This window comes from Clupea harengus, chromosome 2, assembly GCF_900700415.2.
Source record: "Clupea harengus chromosome 2, Ch_v2.0.2, whole genome shotgun sequence".
NCBI classification, from domain to species: domain Eukaryota; kingdom Metazoa; phylum Chordata; class Actinopteri; order Clupeiformes; family Clupeidae; genus Clupea; species Clupea harengus.
In genome coordinates, this window is record NC_045153.1 from 14,447,030 (window position 1) to 14,462,169 (window position 15,140).

The following is a 15,140-nucleotide window of genomic DNA, read 5'->3' on the forward strand; positions in this document are numbered from 1 at the left end:
AAAGTCATCAAAAGAGGAGTCTCCGGCTTCCCTCTTCCTGCCACCTGCATTGACACTGTAAACTTCACAATCGACTCACTTACCTATTGGGTCACTTTAGAGAGGAGGCAAATTGATTAGTTATGAGATGTCATGTGATTGCTGAGACTTGTATGATAGAGCTAAGAGCTTGTTCCCATCTTTATCTATTAGGGTATGTCACAATCCTGAGTGGTCTACATCATATTATTGCATATTACATGCAAGTACTGTCAGATACTTGAAAAGGAATGGGTATTTCTTCTTTTAGATTCTGCATAACATTTGTAACAGCACCTGCAAATAACAGAATGGAGGATTTGTGCTCAAGTTCTTTGATCTTTCTTAGAATCTTAAATGTGTATCTTTCGGCCCTTGCTTATTAGCAAAGAAACAGAGATCTCCATTTCTATCCTTTCACACATACCCTTGAGTCCTGATCCCTCTTTGCTATAGTAATATGATCAAAGCCGATGTGCTATTTTCTCTGCATTTATAGCAGAGAAGCCACATCATAACACATTACATGCAATGATCCAAAAGTATTTTCATACAATATTTATATGAAGTGCAACTACACTTTCTGAATGTCAGATTTTAACCAATCAGGTCAAGGTTGTTCTGAGTCTACAGGTCTTAAGCGAAAGACTCGAATGCTGATCAGACCAATCCATGGTTCAAATATCAGACTCACAATGAGATATGGGGTCTTCTCTTCATGTTGTATTATCCTGTTACCATTGAAGATGGAGATGAGACCCCCTAAAATGATCAGAGTATGATTCCAGCCATGATGTAAAGTTATCAATAAACAAATGAGATATTAAGTTGATTTTGGAATAATTTAGTATTTGTCATGATATCCACATGACACGTATGTGTAGACATACAATATATACCACCAACCACAAAAAGTAAATTATTTTATATGAAGTGGAACACTCAATTTATTTTCTCTCCTGTGGTTCATAAAATAGAATAAAAACACATGACTTGGTTGCCATTTTTTAGCACATTACAAAGATGAAAGTAGCCATTATAACGGAAAATAATTTAACAGTAAATCTGGGTGGTAAATATTGTATATATAATCTGAGATACTGCCTTCTAAAACAAACAAACACTTAAAACAACAAGTAGAAACAGGGGATTAAGTATCAAATGATGTTGATCAATATGTTCATATAGCATGCGTAGATGTTTGGAGAAAAAAATTAGTAAATTCTAAAATGGCCGAATGGGAATCTACAGCTGAGTCCACACAGAATGACTCAATGTTGTAGAAAAGATAAGACAGGTGATTCAGACGCATGAGGCAATTACAGACTACCATCGTTGTTGCAATCCAGCACTATCCTTTCCAGCTAGCTGTGAGCTTAGTTAGCATGTTAGCTGAGTAAACCCCTGTCTGTGTAGCAATGGTTATCAACTATGACAATATTCATGGTTGCCTCTGGTTTGTCTTAGCCAAATGCTTTGTGTTTTAAAATCATAAGTCCTGGAACCACCTTCATGTGGATGGAAAGCTGTAGAGCAGCTAGATGATGCCACAGACATTGCATAGATTGGTAATGAAAGGATGGCATTATCACCTTTGGCATGCTGGAAAGAAACAAACAGACTTGACAAAGTATTAATGTCCCACTCTAGTTGAGTTTGAATCGCAACAACTAAATCTGGCTTTTAGTGCTGTTATGTTAGGACCACACACACAACAAATTCAGTTGTTTACGGTGATGTTGTCAGCCGTATGGCTGCCTCCTTAAATTTACGAATGCCCAGGACACAGAAGTACCAACAGTATTTAATTATAAAAAATAGTTTTATTTGTATAAAAGATTGAAGATATGTATATCTTTAAAAGCAGTCTTTCAATAAGTTAAATGTCCACAAGGGAAACCCAGTAGCGAGCTGGCAGACAGCTGGGGTCCAATTGCAGTCAAATAAAGGTTGACATCTGTCCAGTGTGGATCGCTTGTTGTGCCGTCATGGGCGACGCCCCCCTCAAGACGATGGGCTTCTCCGGGGATTCCCAATGACGTCAGTCACGGCCTCTCGAAGCAAGCAGTCCATGCACCACAGTAAAATAAACAGTTAAAACTCAGCCAATGCAATAAACAGCGCAATGGGGTTTAGATGGAACAAATACTTCCCTTCACGCTGGATATCGTGAGCGTTGGGATATTCGCCACGTTGGCTTCTCTTGGTTCCGACTTCGGTCATTGGAATCCTTTCGGTCCCAACCCGGAAATGGCCACCAGCAGACCTCGGATAGTCAGGCAAAGGATCAACGTACCACAGGCCACGTACACAGTAATAATGATAATCACAGTAATAATCCCCCCACAGTCAAGAACAACGACTGGCCTCCTTGCCTCAGCAGCCGACTGGCAGTTGAAAGTAGATCTGGGCAAGCAGCTGCGTTTTCCGGAGCACATCGCCTCAACAAGACTGCGTCCAGACATGGTCATCTTTTCAAATTCCACCAAACAGGTGATCATGATGGAACTCACTGTACCCTGGGAAGAGCGCATGGATGAAGCTCAAGAGCGTAAACGTGCCAAGTACCAGGAGTTGACAGAGGAGTGCAGGAGGCAGGGCTGGATCACTCGCTGTGAGCCTATTGAGGTGGGATGTCGGGGCTTTGCAGGCCAGTCCCTCTGCAGAGTTCTGACAAAGCTAGGCATCTTGGGGTTGTGTAAGAAGAGGGCCATCAAATCAACCATTGATGCCGCAGAGAGAGCCACTAAGTGGCTCTGGCTGAAAAGGGAGGCCCAGTGGTCAAATGCTGCTGGGATGCAAGCCGGGGACTGATCACCCCTGGCTGGGTCGCCTGGGGGAGGGTGTCTGATGTTCGAATAGACCCGAAACACCCAATGACCCCAGGATACATCACTGATGATGCATCCCAGCGCTTCCGCAGGAAGTATTCTACAAGTTATGCGTCTGGCTTTGCCAGTGACACCCAGGAACAGTCTGGGCTGACAACCGAGAATAGATTGGTGACGACTGGAGAGACAGTTGGCAGCTCGGGAAGACGGCACGGGTCAGGATGGGCCAGCACCCCTTCCTGAGTCTTCTGTGAGGAAGACACCCAAAAAAAGCTACAGGCAAACCTACAAAGAAATACCCCCAGGGGATCCCGAGAGGGGGGGGAGGATGAGATCCCCAACAGGACGGATTCAACGGCAACGACAAAGGCTAACGGACAACCGACAACGATAAACACCGTTAGATGCACCTGCGGCAAGCTATGTAAGAACGAGCGTGGCCTAAAAATCCATATGGCCAGGATGAAATGCAGAGAGAGGGAGCTGGAAGAGCAGCCCACAGGCACCAGCCCTGGTGAGACGCAGGAGGAGCCCGGCCAGGAATCACCCCATAGAGCCCAGAACCTCCACGCCTCACAGCCCCCAAGACTCTGCACAGCATCCCAGAAAGGGAAGATTAGATGGCCCCCGGCAAACAAACAGACCGAGTGGTTGCAGTTTGACGAGGACGTGGGCAACATCATGCAGACCATATCCAAGGGTGATATTGACAGCCGGCTACATAGCATGACATCTATCATCATCAGCTACGCTGCAGAGCGGTTTGGCTATGATGAAAAGGGAAAACCTAGAGCCCCCTACACCAAGAACCGTAGAGCCGCCCAGATTCAACAACTGCGACATGAGCTTCGAACACTTAAAAAACAACACAAGAGTGCAAGGGAGGATCAGAAAGAACCTCTCGCCGAACTAAGGAACATCTTGCGGAAGAAGCTCATGACTCTACGCAGAGCAGAGGGGCACAGGAGAAGGAGAAAGGAGAGAGCTCGGAAACGAACAGCCTTTCTATCCAACCCCTTTGGCTTTGTCAAGAAGCTCTTGGGAGACAAGCGCAGCGGCCACCTCTCATGCTCCCAAGAGGAGGTCGACCAGTTCCTCAGTAACACCCTGAGTGATCCACAGAGAGATCAGGCGCTCGGTCCCCAGAAGGCGCTCATCGAGCCACCACCCCCCAAAGTCGACTTCAACCCCAGAGAACCCAGCCTAAAGGAGGTCCAGGAGGTCGTGAAAAGAGCAAGATCAGCCTCAGCTCCTGGACCTAGCTCTGTGCCATACATCGTTTACAAGAGATGTCCAGCACTCCTCAGCCACCTGTGGAAGATCTTGAGAGTGATCTGGCGAAGAGGGAGAGTCGCCAATCAGTGGAGGTGTGCAGAAGGAGTTTGGATTCCTAAGGAGGAAAACTCAAAGACCATCGAACAGTTCCGCACCATCTCGCTGCTTAGCGTCGAAGGCAAGATCTTCTTTAGTATTTTGTCTCGACGCCTGACAGAGTTCATCCTCCAGAACGAGTATGTAGACACATCAGTGCAGAAAGGCGGGATTCCTGGGGTCCCCGGCTGCTTGGAACATACAGGTGTCGTCACTCAGCTCATCCGTGAAGCCCGGGAGTCAAAGGGAGATCTGGCTGTTCTCTGGTTGGACCTGACCAATGCCTATGGGTCCATACCTCACAGCTTAGTGGAAATTGCCCTGCAAAAACACCATGTACCCAGTAACATCAGAGTCCTTATCCTGGATTATTATAATAATTTTAGGATGAGAGTTACGTCTGGGTCTACAACATCGAACTGGCATCGGCTAGAAAAGGGAATTATAACAGGCTGTACCATCTCTGTCACCCTTTTCACACTAGCCATGAACATGGTTGCTAAGTCAGCTGAGGTTGAATGTCGAGGCCCAAAGACAAAATCTGGCACGAGACAACCTCCAATCAGGGCTTTTATGGATGACCTCACCATCACCACATCTTCAGTGCCAGGAACCAGATGGATCCTCCAAGGCCTAGAAAAGCTCATCGCATGGGCAAGGATGAGTTTCAAACCCAGCAAGTCTAGGTCATTGGTGCTGAAGAAGGGGCGTGTAGTGGACAGGTTCCGTTTCACACTAGCTGGCGACACAATACCATCTATTTCTGAGCAGCCGGTGAAGAGTTTGGGAAAGGTCTTTGATGCCAGCCTCAAGGATGCCAATTCCATCAAAAAGACCATCAATGACCTCGAGGAGTGGCTCAGAAAGGTAGACAAGTCAGGTCTACCAGGGAGATTCAGGGCCTGGATTTACCAACATGCCGTCCTGCCCAGGATCCTGTGGCCGCTGCTGGTCTATGAGGTCCCGATGACGGCAGTAGAGTCAATGGAGAGGAGAATCAGTAGCCACCTCCGCAGATGGCTTGGCCTACCACGCAGCCTTAGCAGCGCAGCACTATATGGAAGCAGTAACATCCTGCAACTCCCTTTCAGCGGTCTTAAAGAGGAGTTCATGGTGTCGCGGACTAGGGAGGCACTCCTTTACAGAGACTCGAAGGACCCAAAGGTGTCAGCAGCGGGAATCGAGGTCAGAACGGGCAGGAAATGGAAAGCAGGTGAGGCACTTGAGGTGGCGGAGTCCCGGCTGAGGCAGAGGGAGCTTGTGGGGAATGTGGCCAGAGGCCGTGCTGGTCTCGGTTACTTCCCCAGTATACAAGTTCGCAAAGCCATTGGCAAAGACAGGCGTCTTCTTCTCCAGGAGGAGGTTCGAGCAGGCGTGGAAGAAGAAAGAGCAAGCAGGATGGTGAGTCTAAGACAGCAAGGGGCATGGACAAAGTGGGAATCTGTACAGCAGCGAAGGGTCACCTGGGATAACATCCTGCGAGCAGACTACTACAGAGTCCGTTTCCTGATCCAGACGGTCTATGATGGCTTACCAAGCCCGGCAAATCTCCACGTCTGGGGCAAGATCGAAACACCATCTTGCGGGCTGTGCTCTGGAAGAGGATCCCTCGAACATATCCTCAGCAGCTGCCCAAAGGCACTTGCAGATGGTCGCTACCGCTGGCGGCATGATCAAGTGCTCAAGGCAGTTGCGGAGATAGTAGCTTCGGCTATAACGACAAGCAAACAACGTCGTCCAAAGTCCATCAACTTTGTCAAGGCGGGAGAGAAACGCACCCCACAGTCAAGAACAACGACTGGCCTCCTTGCCTCAGCAGCCGACTGGCAGTTGAAAGTAGATCTGGGCAAGCAGCTGCGTTTTCCGGAGCACATCGCCTCAACAAGACTGCGTCCAGACATGGTCATCTTTTCAAATTCCACCAAACAGGTGATCATGATGGAACTCACTGTACCCTGGGAAGAGCGCATGGATGAAGCTCAAGAGCGTAAACGTGCCAAGTACCAGGAGTTGACAGAGGAGTGCAGGAGGCAGGGCTGGATCACTCGCTGTGAGCCTATTGAGGTGGGATGTCGGGGCTTTGCAGGCCAGTCCCTCTGCAGAGTTCTGACAAAGCTAGGCATCTTGGGGTTGTGTAAGAAGAGGGCCATCAAATCAACCATTGATGCCGCAGAGAGAGCCACTAAGTGGCTCTGGCTGAAAAGGGAGGCCCAGTGGTCAAATGCTGCTGGGATGCAAGCCGGGGACTGATCACCCCTGGCTGGGTCGCCTGGGGGAGGGTGTCTGATGTTCGAATAGACCCGAAACACCCAATGACCCCAGGATACATCACTGATGATGCATCCCAGCGCTTCCGCAGGAAGTATTCTACAAGACATATAAAAGTAGGAGGCAAAGCTTACGTTCCTTTGCTCAGGAATTGTGAGCCTTGCTTATTCCAATACAGCTCTCCGTGATGATAGCGTGTGCTGGGTTGCTTCCATCCGTTGCAGCCCAATTCCTTCCTTCCTTCCTTCCTTCCTTCCGTTCGTTCGTTCGTCCGTCCGTCCGTCCGTCCGTCCGTCCGTCCGTCCGTTCGTTCGTTAGTCTCGGTTTCGCTGTCCCCGCCGGGCCTCCAGTAATCCAGCAGCTCCCTGTTTATATACCCCACCTCCTTGCCCTCGCTCCCGTCGATAGGTAGGTTACTAATGGTCCAGGTATGTGTCCAGGTTCAAGCAATGAAGCAATCAGTGAGCCCCAAGGGGAAGTCTGTGTGGTGAACAGTGTTCTATGCAATTTCACACGGTGCACATTAATGGAGGATCACAATACACACAGTGAATACAAAAAGGGTGATACATTTCATAAGCACTCAAAAAGGCACAGCACACAATAATCACAGCAAGCTAGATACATACTAAACCATTCACCTAGTCCCAATAGGCTGACAATGTTTGGTTCCCTGTGCACACAGGAGGTTTTGTCAGCGAAACAAACACATCTGTCTCGTCATCAGCCATTTCCCGTAGATCAGGAACAACTGCCTGTTTCACCATGCTGCCAGATCCACACTGTAAACAGAGACTGATGAGGGATGGATTCTCGATGAAAACACTAGTATTTATTTGTTATTAAGATGACCTGCTAGTTGTGAGTCACTGGTATTAAGGGAACGAAAGGTGAGGACAGGACCAGACAGATTGTGAGATCCAGGAATACAATTGCATCACATGTCTGCACTTTGCCAAGCATTTCTTCTAGGGCACCTTAGGCGGGGGCACACTTGTGAAACCTTTGAATAAATAATGACTCCACATGAATAATTATACAAACAAAATAAACATTTAATGATTCTAACTATGACAACGAGCGATATCAGGGAAAACAGAATTTCTTAAAAGGGATAAATATAGTGAGATAAGATAAGACACCACAAGTGTTGTGTCGTTTTTTTGTAGCATATTTCTGCTTTGTTGATGTTGAAAGTTTGTTTTCCTTGACCTCCTTCTCTCTTTGGTTTATGATTCACACCAGACGATGACCCCATCACCATGGTTTTCTGTCATACAATTCCATAGTGTATTATTCCCTAACACAGTGTCTAAGTTACGTATGCGATACACAAACCCAAATCCAAACCTTACAAAAAAATCCCAGGGGACAAAGCAATCAAATTAATGGCATGTACACATTGACTGTATTTCTTTCCCTGTTATTTTCCTATTTATTATCATGTTGAACATCCATTAATATTTTTGTGTAATCATAACTAAACTCTGTATTCAATATACACCATTTTTTTATTTTCAAATTGCGTTTTACAATCATCATCTCCCAGTGTTTATCAAAAACATTTGAGTTCTGTACTGGTATGGTCAACTTGCTTAATATGGTTGGTGGGGGAGTGGGGGGTCTTGGTTCCATATCTATGTATGTGCTTGTTGTGTATGTTTGCATATGTGTGCAGAGTGGAGGTCACAAGTCTGAAATAGGTTGTGTGTGTGTGTGTGTGTGTGTGTGTGTGTGTGTGTGTGTGTGTGTGTGTGTGTGTGTGTGTGTGTGTGTGTGTGTGTGTGTGTGTGTGTGTGTGTATACCCTCCCCCAACCCCAACCCCAACCTCCCCCTCTCCTGATGGGGCTATAAAAGTTTGAGTCCACTTGCACCTTGGGCACCTTGTCCAGCTGATCTCTCTCCAGGGGTTGCACCAGAGGTCCTGCTCACCATGAAGCTGCTCTTCCAGACGCTGTGTCTCTGCCTGGCCCTGGGCCTCGCCGCAACCCAGTGAGTGTTCCGTGTTCCAGCCAGAGATTCTTACAGCAATCAGTCTCAACTAAGCCTGACCCCTCGACTCTGTGACCTCCTTGTGAAATATGTTTGATTTCTACTTTCCTCTGTCACTTTTGTGTTCTTCCCTCTTATTTCTCTGTCCCCCTTCTCCCCTTTTCTCCTTCTCTCTTTTTCTCTCTGTCTCTTCCCTGCCGTCACTCACTGTTTGCCATGTTCATACTTAGTGCAAGATTATGCAAAACTGTGGACTTCTGTTTGATCTGTTAGCCTGGGAGTTAAGTCAATATCAGTGGTTTAGAAAGGCTATTGATTTGGCCTTTTTGGCATGAGATCCTTGCTTACAAAGCATTTCTGTGCACCAATTTGGAATACCAATTTTGCAATGCAACAGACAACAGAAATGCAACTAGCTGCAGGGAAGCACATTTTAACTGCAGGAGATCAGGGAACGGCTGTATTATGTTGAAAAGTGTCTGAGTCTGAGTTTGGTTCCGTCCATGGTTCAGTTCTTAAAAGTGTTTACATTTTTTGGGTTTGCAGTATTTCATGAGAGATTATGAAACAAAGATGAAAAATGAGAAAGAACTAGAATAAGGACAGTGCCACTGATGTCATAATGAGTTTGACTGGACTGACTCTCTCTCTCTCTCTCTCTCTCTCTCTCTCTGTGTGTGTGTGTGTGTGTCTCTCTCTCTCTCTCTCTCCCTCTCTCTCTCTCTCTCTGTGTGTGTCTCTCTCTCTCTCTCTCCCTCTCTCTCTCCCTCTCCCTCTCCCTCTCCCTCTCTCTCTCTCTCTCTTTCTCTCTGTCTGTCTCTTCAGATATGATCGGATAGCAAAAGGTAAGCTTTGACTATGACCCCCCAATCAAGTAACACAATTATTATTTAACACAAAGTACTCCAACAAAGTTCTATTATCAACAACATTGATTCTCTCAGCTCTCCATCTCCCTGAGGCCCACCATGATGCTAAACTGGATCGCTGTGAGGGACTGGAGTTTGATGCCATTGCTCCAGATGAGAGTGGAGTCATGCTCTTCTTCAAGGGTAGGTGGAAGACAGACTTGTGTAGTTGTGTTGATGACAGGCTGTATCAAGTCTGAAAGTAAATCAACACAACATTCTTCCACTGAGAACTATCTTCTCTATCGGCTCTTGAAACGGGAGGAAAGAGTGTCATTTTACCTTTTATTTCTGATGTAAAACACCACACTACATCAGAATAATCCTGCCAAGACTGGAGGGCTGCATTTAACCAATCATACTGGTTGTCAGGTGACCATGTGTGGAAGGGCTTCCAAGGGCAACCTGAGTTGATAAACTCCTCGTTTAAGGAGCTGGAAGACCATCACCACCTGGGCCACGTTGATGCTGCCTTCCGTATGCACTATCCAGATAACACTGATCATCACGATCACACGTTCTTCTTCCTGGTAAGGTCCAGCACAGAACTTCACCCTTTCCCTGAGTAGTAAAATCCATTCTTAGTTGAACAGAGCCGTAACTACACGTACCGCCTAGAGGTGTGGAAAATGCACACAAAGTGAGAGAATGAGAAAGAATTAGGTGAAATAACAATATACTTTCTGTTCCAAGAAAAAGTATGTTATCTTGAATTATTACGTTTTTATGGCAACAATAGAAAGTTTGCTGTATATCTTACTCTATGTCAAAATTCAAGGAACTGTAGTGTGTGGATGTTGCAGTTGTACACTGATTGGGTGTGAAGCCGTAGCCTACCTGTGAATATGTCTAAAAACAATACTTAATAATGGGGAAATGATACATATAGGCCTACAAGTAGCAACATTTATTACAGAACAGGGATATACACTGTCATAATAAAACATTTAAATATAGCTGCAAGCAGGGATCATCAGGGTCCATGCAGAATGTACAAACTGCCCCAAGTGGCGAAAGGTTGAATGATTTGAATGCTTCAACAGGTGAAAGAGGACTAATTTTGTAATGTAACCTAAGAATTTAAAGACAAAATTAATTTTGGAAATAGATGACAACAATGTTAGAGGAATAGAAGAAAGATGTTGCAGCGCCATCCTGTGGCTGATTTGTTTGAAAATGAGTAAATACCTTCTATACACCATTATGTATGATTCTACAAAAGTTAATTAAGATTGGCCATTCACACAGGCATTTATTGGCTGCTGGGTTTTGATTGAGCGAGCCAAATGGAACTTCAGGAGATGTGAGCACATTTTAGTTTAAGCGGTTCTTGAGATATTAAAATGTGTCAGTATTAAAAGTTGGGGTGTATCCAAAGAATGTGCTACTGGTGGAGGGTATCAGAGTTTGTAAAGTTTGAACCTTTACATAACAAGATATTGACTAGTGAAGGGCTAAAAAAATTATTTGAACATTATTCACTAGGTGGCGCCACTCCACAAATGAATCCTAATGAACAAGGGTAATACGCCCTCTAGAGGCCAGCTTGCCATATACATTTAATTATGTCTGGCAAAACGTTTTTTGAGCTATTGCCCAAAAAGTGGTTTGACCCTACCCCACTTCAGAGGGCGCTAGCACCAAGGGAAATGCACACCTAGGGACACAAACCTTCTATGCTGTATCAGCCATGTGGAACAACAACCATATAAAATTGTCAAGGTGTAAGTTATTGCCATCCAAACATTTGTGAAAAAAGGTAGAAGAAAAAGAAGAAGCTACATACACTATAAGACCGCCTTCCTGTGTGCAGCGGTGGTCATGATAAACTTTCTCACACTCATAGACCACTATCACTCTCCCTGCCCTGCCTCTAGGATGACACAGTCTTCAGTTATTACCAGAAGTCCCTGGAAAAGGGCTTTCCCAAAGACATCTCAGAGGTGTTCCCTGGGGTTCCCAGTCATCTGGATGCAGCAGTAGAGTGCCCTAAAGGAGAATGTGTGACTGACTCTGTTCTCTTCTTTAAGGGTGAGATGATGTGAAAAAATGTTTTTTTTTTTTTTTTTAAACGATGTTCTTAATTATGCTTTTAACTATGTTTTATTATAGGCTGTTTTAACTATGTTTTAACTATGTTTTTTTTTAACTATGTTTTTACTGTAGAGATTCAGACGAATATAGAGTGCGCTATAAATTAAATGAATTATTATTATTATTATAGATAACAAAAACGCAAGCCAATAGCTGCACAGAAAAAAAGATGTTATAAACATTAACACTGTTCCATTATCCTTCGTGTGTGTCTATGTATCTTTGGTCGTGATGTACAGAAAACCAAGTGTTCCACTATGACACCAGGACCAAGACAGTGAAAACCAAGGTGTGGTCCCACTTGCCCAACTGCACCTCCGCCCTCCGCTGGCTCGAGCATTACTACTGTTTCAGTGGGCACGAGTTCACCCGCTTTCACCCGGTCACGGGCACGGTGGTGGGCGAGTACCCAAAGGATGCCCGCAAGTACTTCATGCGCTGCCCCAACTTTGGTGAGTGGGATGGAGGGATGGAATATAAAGCTTATATATATATATATATATATATATATATAAATAAATATATCTAATAACTTGTGTATCTTTAAAATCACACGCCACAGTGGCAATACTGAACGTCACGGTATGACTGTCCTAATGGTGTTCTGTCCAGTGAAGTTTGTTTTGTGGTCTGAGTGCGGTCCTCATTGATGGTTATTTTATTGATCTGGAAGGCCACGGGAGCAATCACACATCGCAAGATCTCTGCAAAAACACCCGAGTGGATGCCATCACCTCAGATGACTTGGGCAAGGCTTATGCATTCAGAGGTGCGTGGGCGTATGCCTCTGTGCTGTAGGCTTTATTCTGTACGTGCACAGAGCAAAGATAGGGCAGTGTAAAGAAGTAGACAACTCTCCCATTCTCTGCCCTTTAGGTAATCTTTACATGAGGCTGGACACACACCGGGATGGCTGGCATTCTTTCCCCATCAGCAACACTTGGAAGGAAGTGAGTGGGGATGTGGACGCTGTCTTCACCTACGATGGAAAAGTCTACATCATCAAGGTAACGGCTCTCGCCCCTGTCTCGGGCCGTTTACATTCCCGACAGGACAGCAACAATGTTCATCTGTCATCGCTCAGAGGTCAGAAGTCAGAGGGCTATATGCAAAAAATACACCTCTGCCTAATTGTCAGGACATTAAAGTAAAGAACTAAGTTATTCTGGCCAAGAGCTTTAAATCCAATGAATCCAACAACGATGAGCCCATTGTAATGAATGTCACATGAGAGACCAACCATTGTGTTTTTTTTCTTCATTTTCCCAACAGGGAGATCAGGTGTACATTTATAAATCGGGTCCGGGTTATGCCCTCATTGAAGGGTACCCCAAAAGCTTGAAAGAGGAGCTGGGGGTGGAGGGACCTGTGGATGCAGCTTTTGTCTGTGGGGAGCATGAGATTGCACACGTTATCAAAGGTTATTTGCACAGTACACATACAGTATACACACACACACACACACACACACACACACACACACACACACACACACACACACACACACACACACACACACACACACACACACACACACACACACACATACACACACACACACACAAAATACACATGGAGACACAAGCTGTTCTCACTTTAATTTGTCACAGTTCTGCACAGGTGTTAAGTCTATCTTTAGGTCATGACAGGTGTTCTCTCCAATTAACTCACTTTTTTTCTCCCTAGTCAAGCACTCTTGAATGACTCATTCAGTCTAATTTCTAAAGTGACATGTTTCTTTTCTATCTCGCTCTCTTTTTTTCTATTTCTCTCTCTCTCTCTCTCTCTCTCTCCCTCTCTGTCTCTGTCTTTCACATACAGATGATAAGATGTATGATATCGATCTGACAGTGACTCCCAGAGTCATAGATAAAGAGGCACTCCTACCCTTCAAAAAGGTGAATGCTGGCATGTGTGGTCCAGATGGGGTGAAGATCTTTGTGGATGAGGACTTCTACCGTTATGAGACGCCTCAAGTCCTGGCCTTCAGCAGAATCCGCCCAGAGCCACACAAAATCTCTCGGGAATTTCTGGGCTGTGAACACTAGGGGGCGCAGCAATCACACACAGTTATATCCAGAGCAAGAGATAGAGAGAGGGAGTGAGAGATAGAGAGAGGGAGTAAGATAGAGAGAGGGAGTGAGAGATAGACGGGAAGTGGGGAGCATAAAAATAGAGCGATGACATTTATTTAAATTCATTTTTAAAGGTGAGAAGAAAAAACGAACTGCACTGCAATGTGCTTTCACATTAGTATTGATGATTATGCGACTTTGCTACCTGCTACATTGTCTTTTCAGGACACTGACGCCTGCAGTAGTCATTGTTTGAGTTTTAATCCAAACTGTATGAGACTGGTTTCAAACAGTATTAAACATGGCTCTCCCACTGGTTTCAATAAAGAGAATAAAAAAAATGAATGAAGCAATACGGATTTTTGTACTTGATAGCTTTCCATTGTAAATGAATTAGGGTGAATTACCCCCCATTTGGTAGAGGTAGAGTTAATGTTTTATTTTATATTTTAAGTATTTTTTTTTACATTTTCAGTAGTTATTAGATAGTGTTACTTGAAACACATCACTGACACTTTTTATAAAAAAAATGTAAACCTGCATACACAAGGTTAAACCTGCAAGGTTAAAGATATGAAACAGTAAATACATAGCCTATACTTAATTTAAATCTGGTCATAAACTATGGTCTCATGGAGCTTTACAGACAATGGATGTACCTGATTAATAGGTTACTGTTTTACGAATTGAGTTCCACAGCAGCAGTAAATGTAATTGACACTATTTTCCCTATGTTTTTTTTTTATTCTATCCAAGCTTTAATTACTTCTGTTTAGCCAGGAATTCACACATTTCTGGACCTCTCAACCAGCTGGTAGTGTGTCAAGGAAAGTAACAACGTGTCAGAATTGAGTATAGAGACCATATACGAGTAGGAAGAAAAGTTATAACTTAAAAAATGTCAACTGCTGGCAACCGTGTTGGCCAAAACTCATTCGAAAATTGTGAAATAGATGCCATCTTGTGTTTTCTGTTGTAATTGCTCCATATTAAACCCTCCGTCCTTGCTTACCTCTCCATTAGCCTGCATTTTTTCCAGTGCCACTGCACACAGCTACTCTGCAGCCCATCCAATGCAGCACGCATTTCAGTCAGCCTGTAGAACACAGTCTTAAGACTCATGTGTTGGGTTTTGGTTGGAAAGCCAGTGAAAGATATAGGCTACGTACAGGTTCTGGTTGGTTCTGGTACGCACAGGTACAGGTTATGAGGTAAATGCTTTGTGTTTTGAGTGTCACTTTTGGATTAGGCAATGTGTTGACCAGGCCACTGTATGTCTTTTTTTTTTAAGATTTGTTTTTGGGCTTTTTATGCCTTTAATTGATAGATCAGTGAAGAGTGGGACAGGAAATGAGAGGGAGAAGAGGTGGGGAGTGGACAGGAGAAATGACATCAGGCCGGATTCAAACCCGTGTCCTCCATGGGCTTCAAGCCCGAATGTGGTCGGGGCTACTGTTTGCGCCACAGTGCCCCCCAGGCCACTGTATGTCTTGATATTTGGTACGTACTCAAAAAAATAAATAAACACTTGCGCAGTCACCTCAGTTTCACTAAAAGTCTTTATAGTGCAAAGCATTCCAAG

The 15,140-nt window shown here is 44.8% G+C and overlaps 2 protein-coding genes across 2 annotated transcripts; both read left to right on the top strand.

Moving 5' to 3' along the window:
- Window positions 1-3,515: 3,515 nt before the first annotated feature.
- LOC105899704 lies at window positions 3,516-6,588 on the top strand. The gene has a single exon (XM_031583790.1). The coding sequence runs from the start codon at window positions 3,531-3,533 to the stop codon at window positions 6,468-6,470; it is 2,940 nt and encodes a 979-aa protein (XP_031439650.1). The 5' UTR covers window positions 3,516-3,530; the 3' UTR covers window positions 6,471-6,588.
- A 1,741-nt stretch (window positions 6,589-8,329) lies between these two features.
- On the top strand, window positions 8,330-14,569 carry LOC105913291 (hemopexin-like). Its single transcript, XM_012842338.3, has 10 exons — window positions 8,330-8,481; window positions 9,307-9,326; window positions 9,426-9,533; window positions 9,762-9,919; window positions 11,267-11,420; window positions 11,723-11,935; window positions 12,157-12,252; window positions 12,360-12,490; window positions 12,756-12,903; window positions 13,305-14,569. Exons 1-10 carry the CDS (start codon window positions 8,423-8,425, stop codon window positions 13,529-13,531), a joined length of 1,314 nt encoding a protein of 437 aa, XP_012697792.1. The 5' UTR covers window positions 8,330-8,422; the 3' UTR covers window positions 13,532-14,569.
- The last annotated feature ends 571 nt before the right edge of the window (window positions 14,570-15,140 follow it).

What these genes read in the sequence shown, in the direction of transcription:
- LOC105899704 (XM_031583790.1), top strand. Translation starts at nt 3,531, where the DNA reads ATGCAGACCATATCCAAGGGTGATATTGACAGCCGGCTACATAGCATG.
- LOC105913291 (XM_012842338.3), top strand. Translation starts at nt 8,423, where the DNA reads ATGAAGCTGCTCTTCCAGACGCTGTGTCTCTGCCTGGCCCTGGGCCTC. An exon ending in CTCTGTTCTCTTCTTTAAGG is followed by an intron (nt 11,421 to 11,722) that starts GTGAGATGATGT and finishes CGTGATGTACAG; the next exon opens with AAAACCAAGTGTTCCACTAT. An exon ending in CATGCGCTGCCCCAACTTTG is followed by an intron (nt 11,936 to 12,156) that starts GTGAGTGGGATG and finishes TTGATCTGGAAG; the next exon opens with GCCACGGGAGCAATCACACA.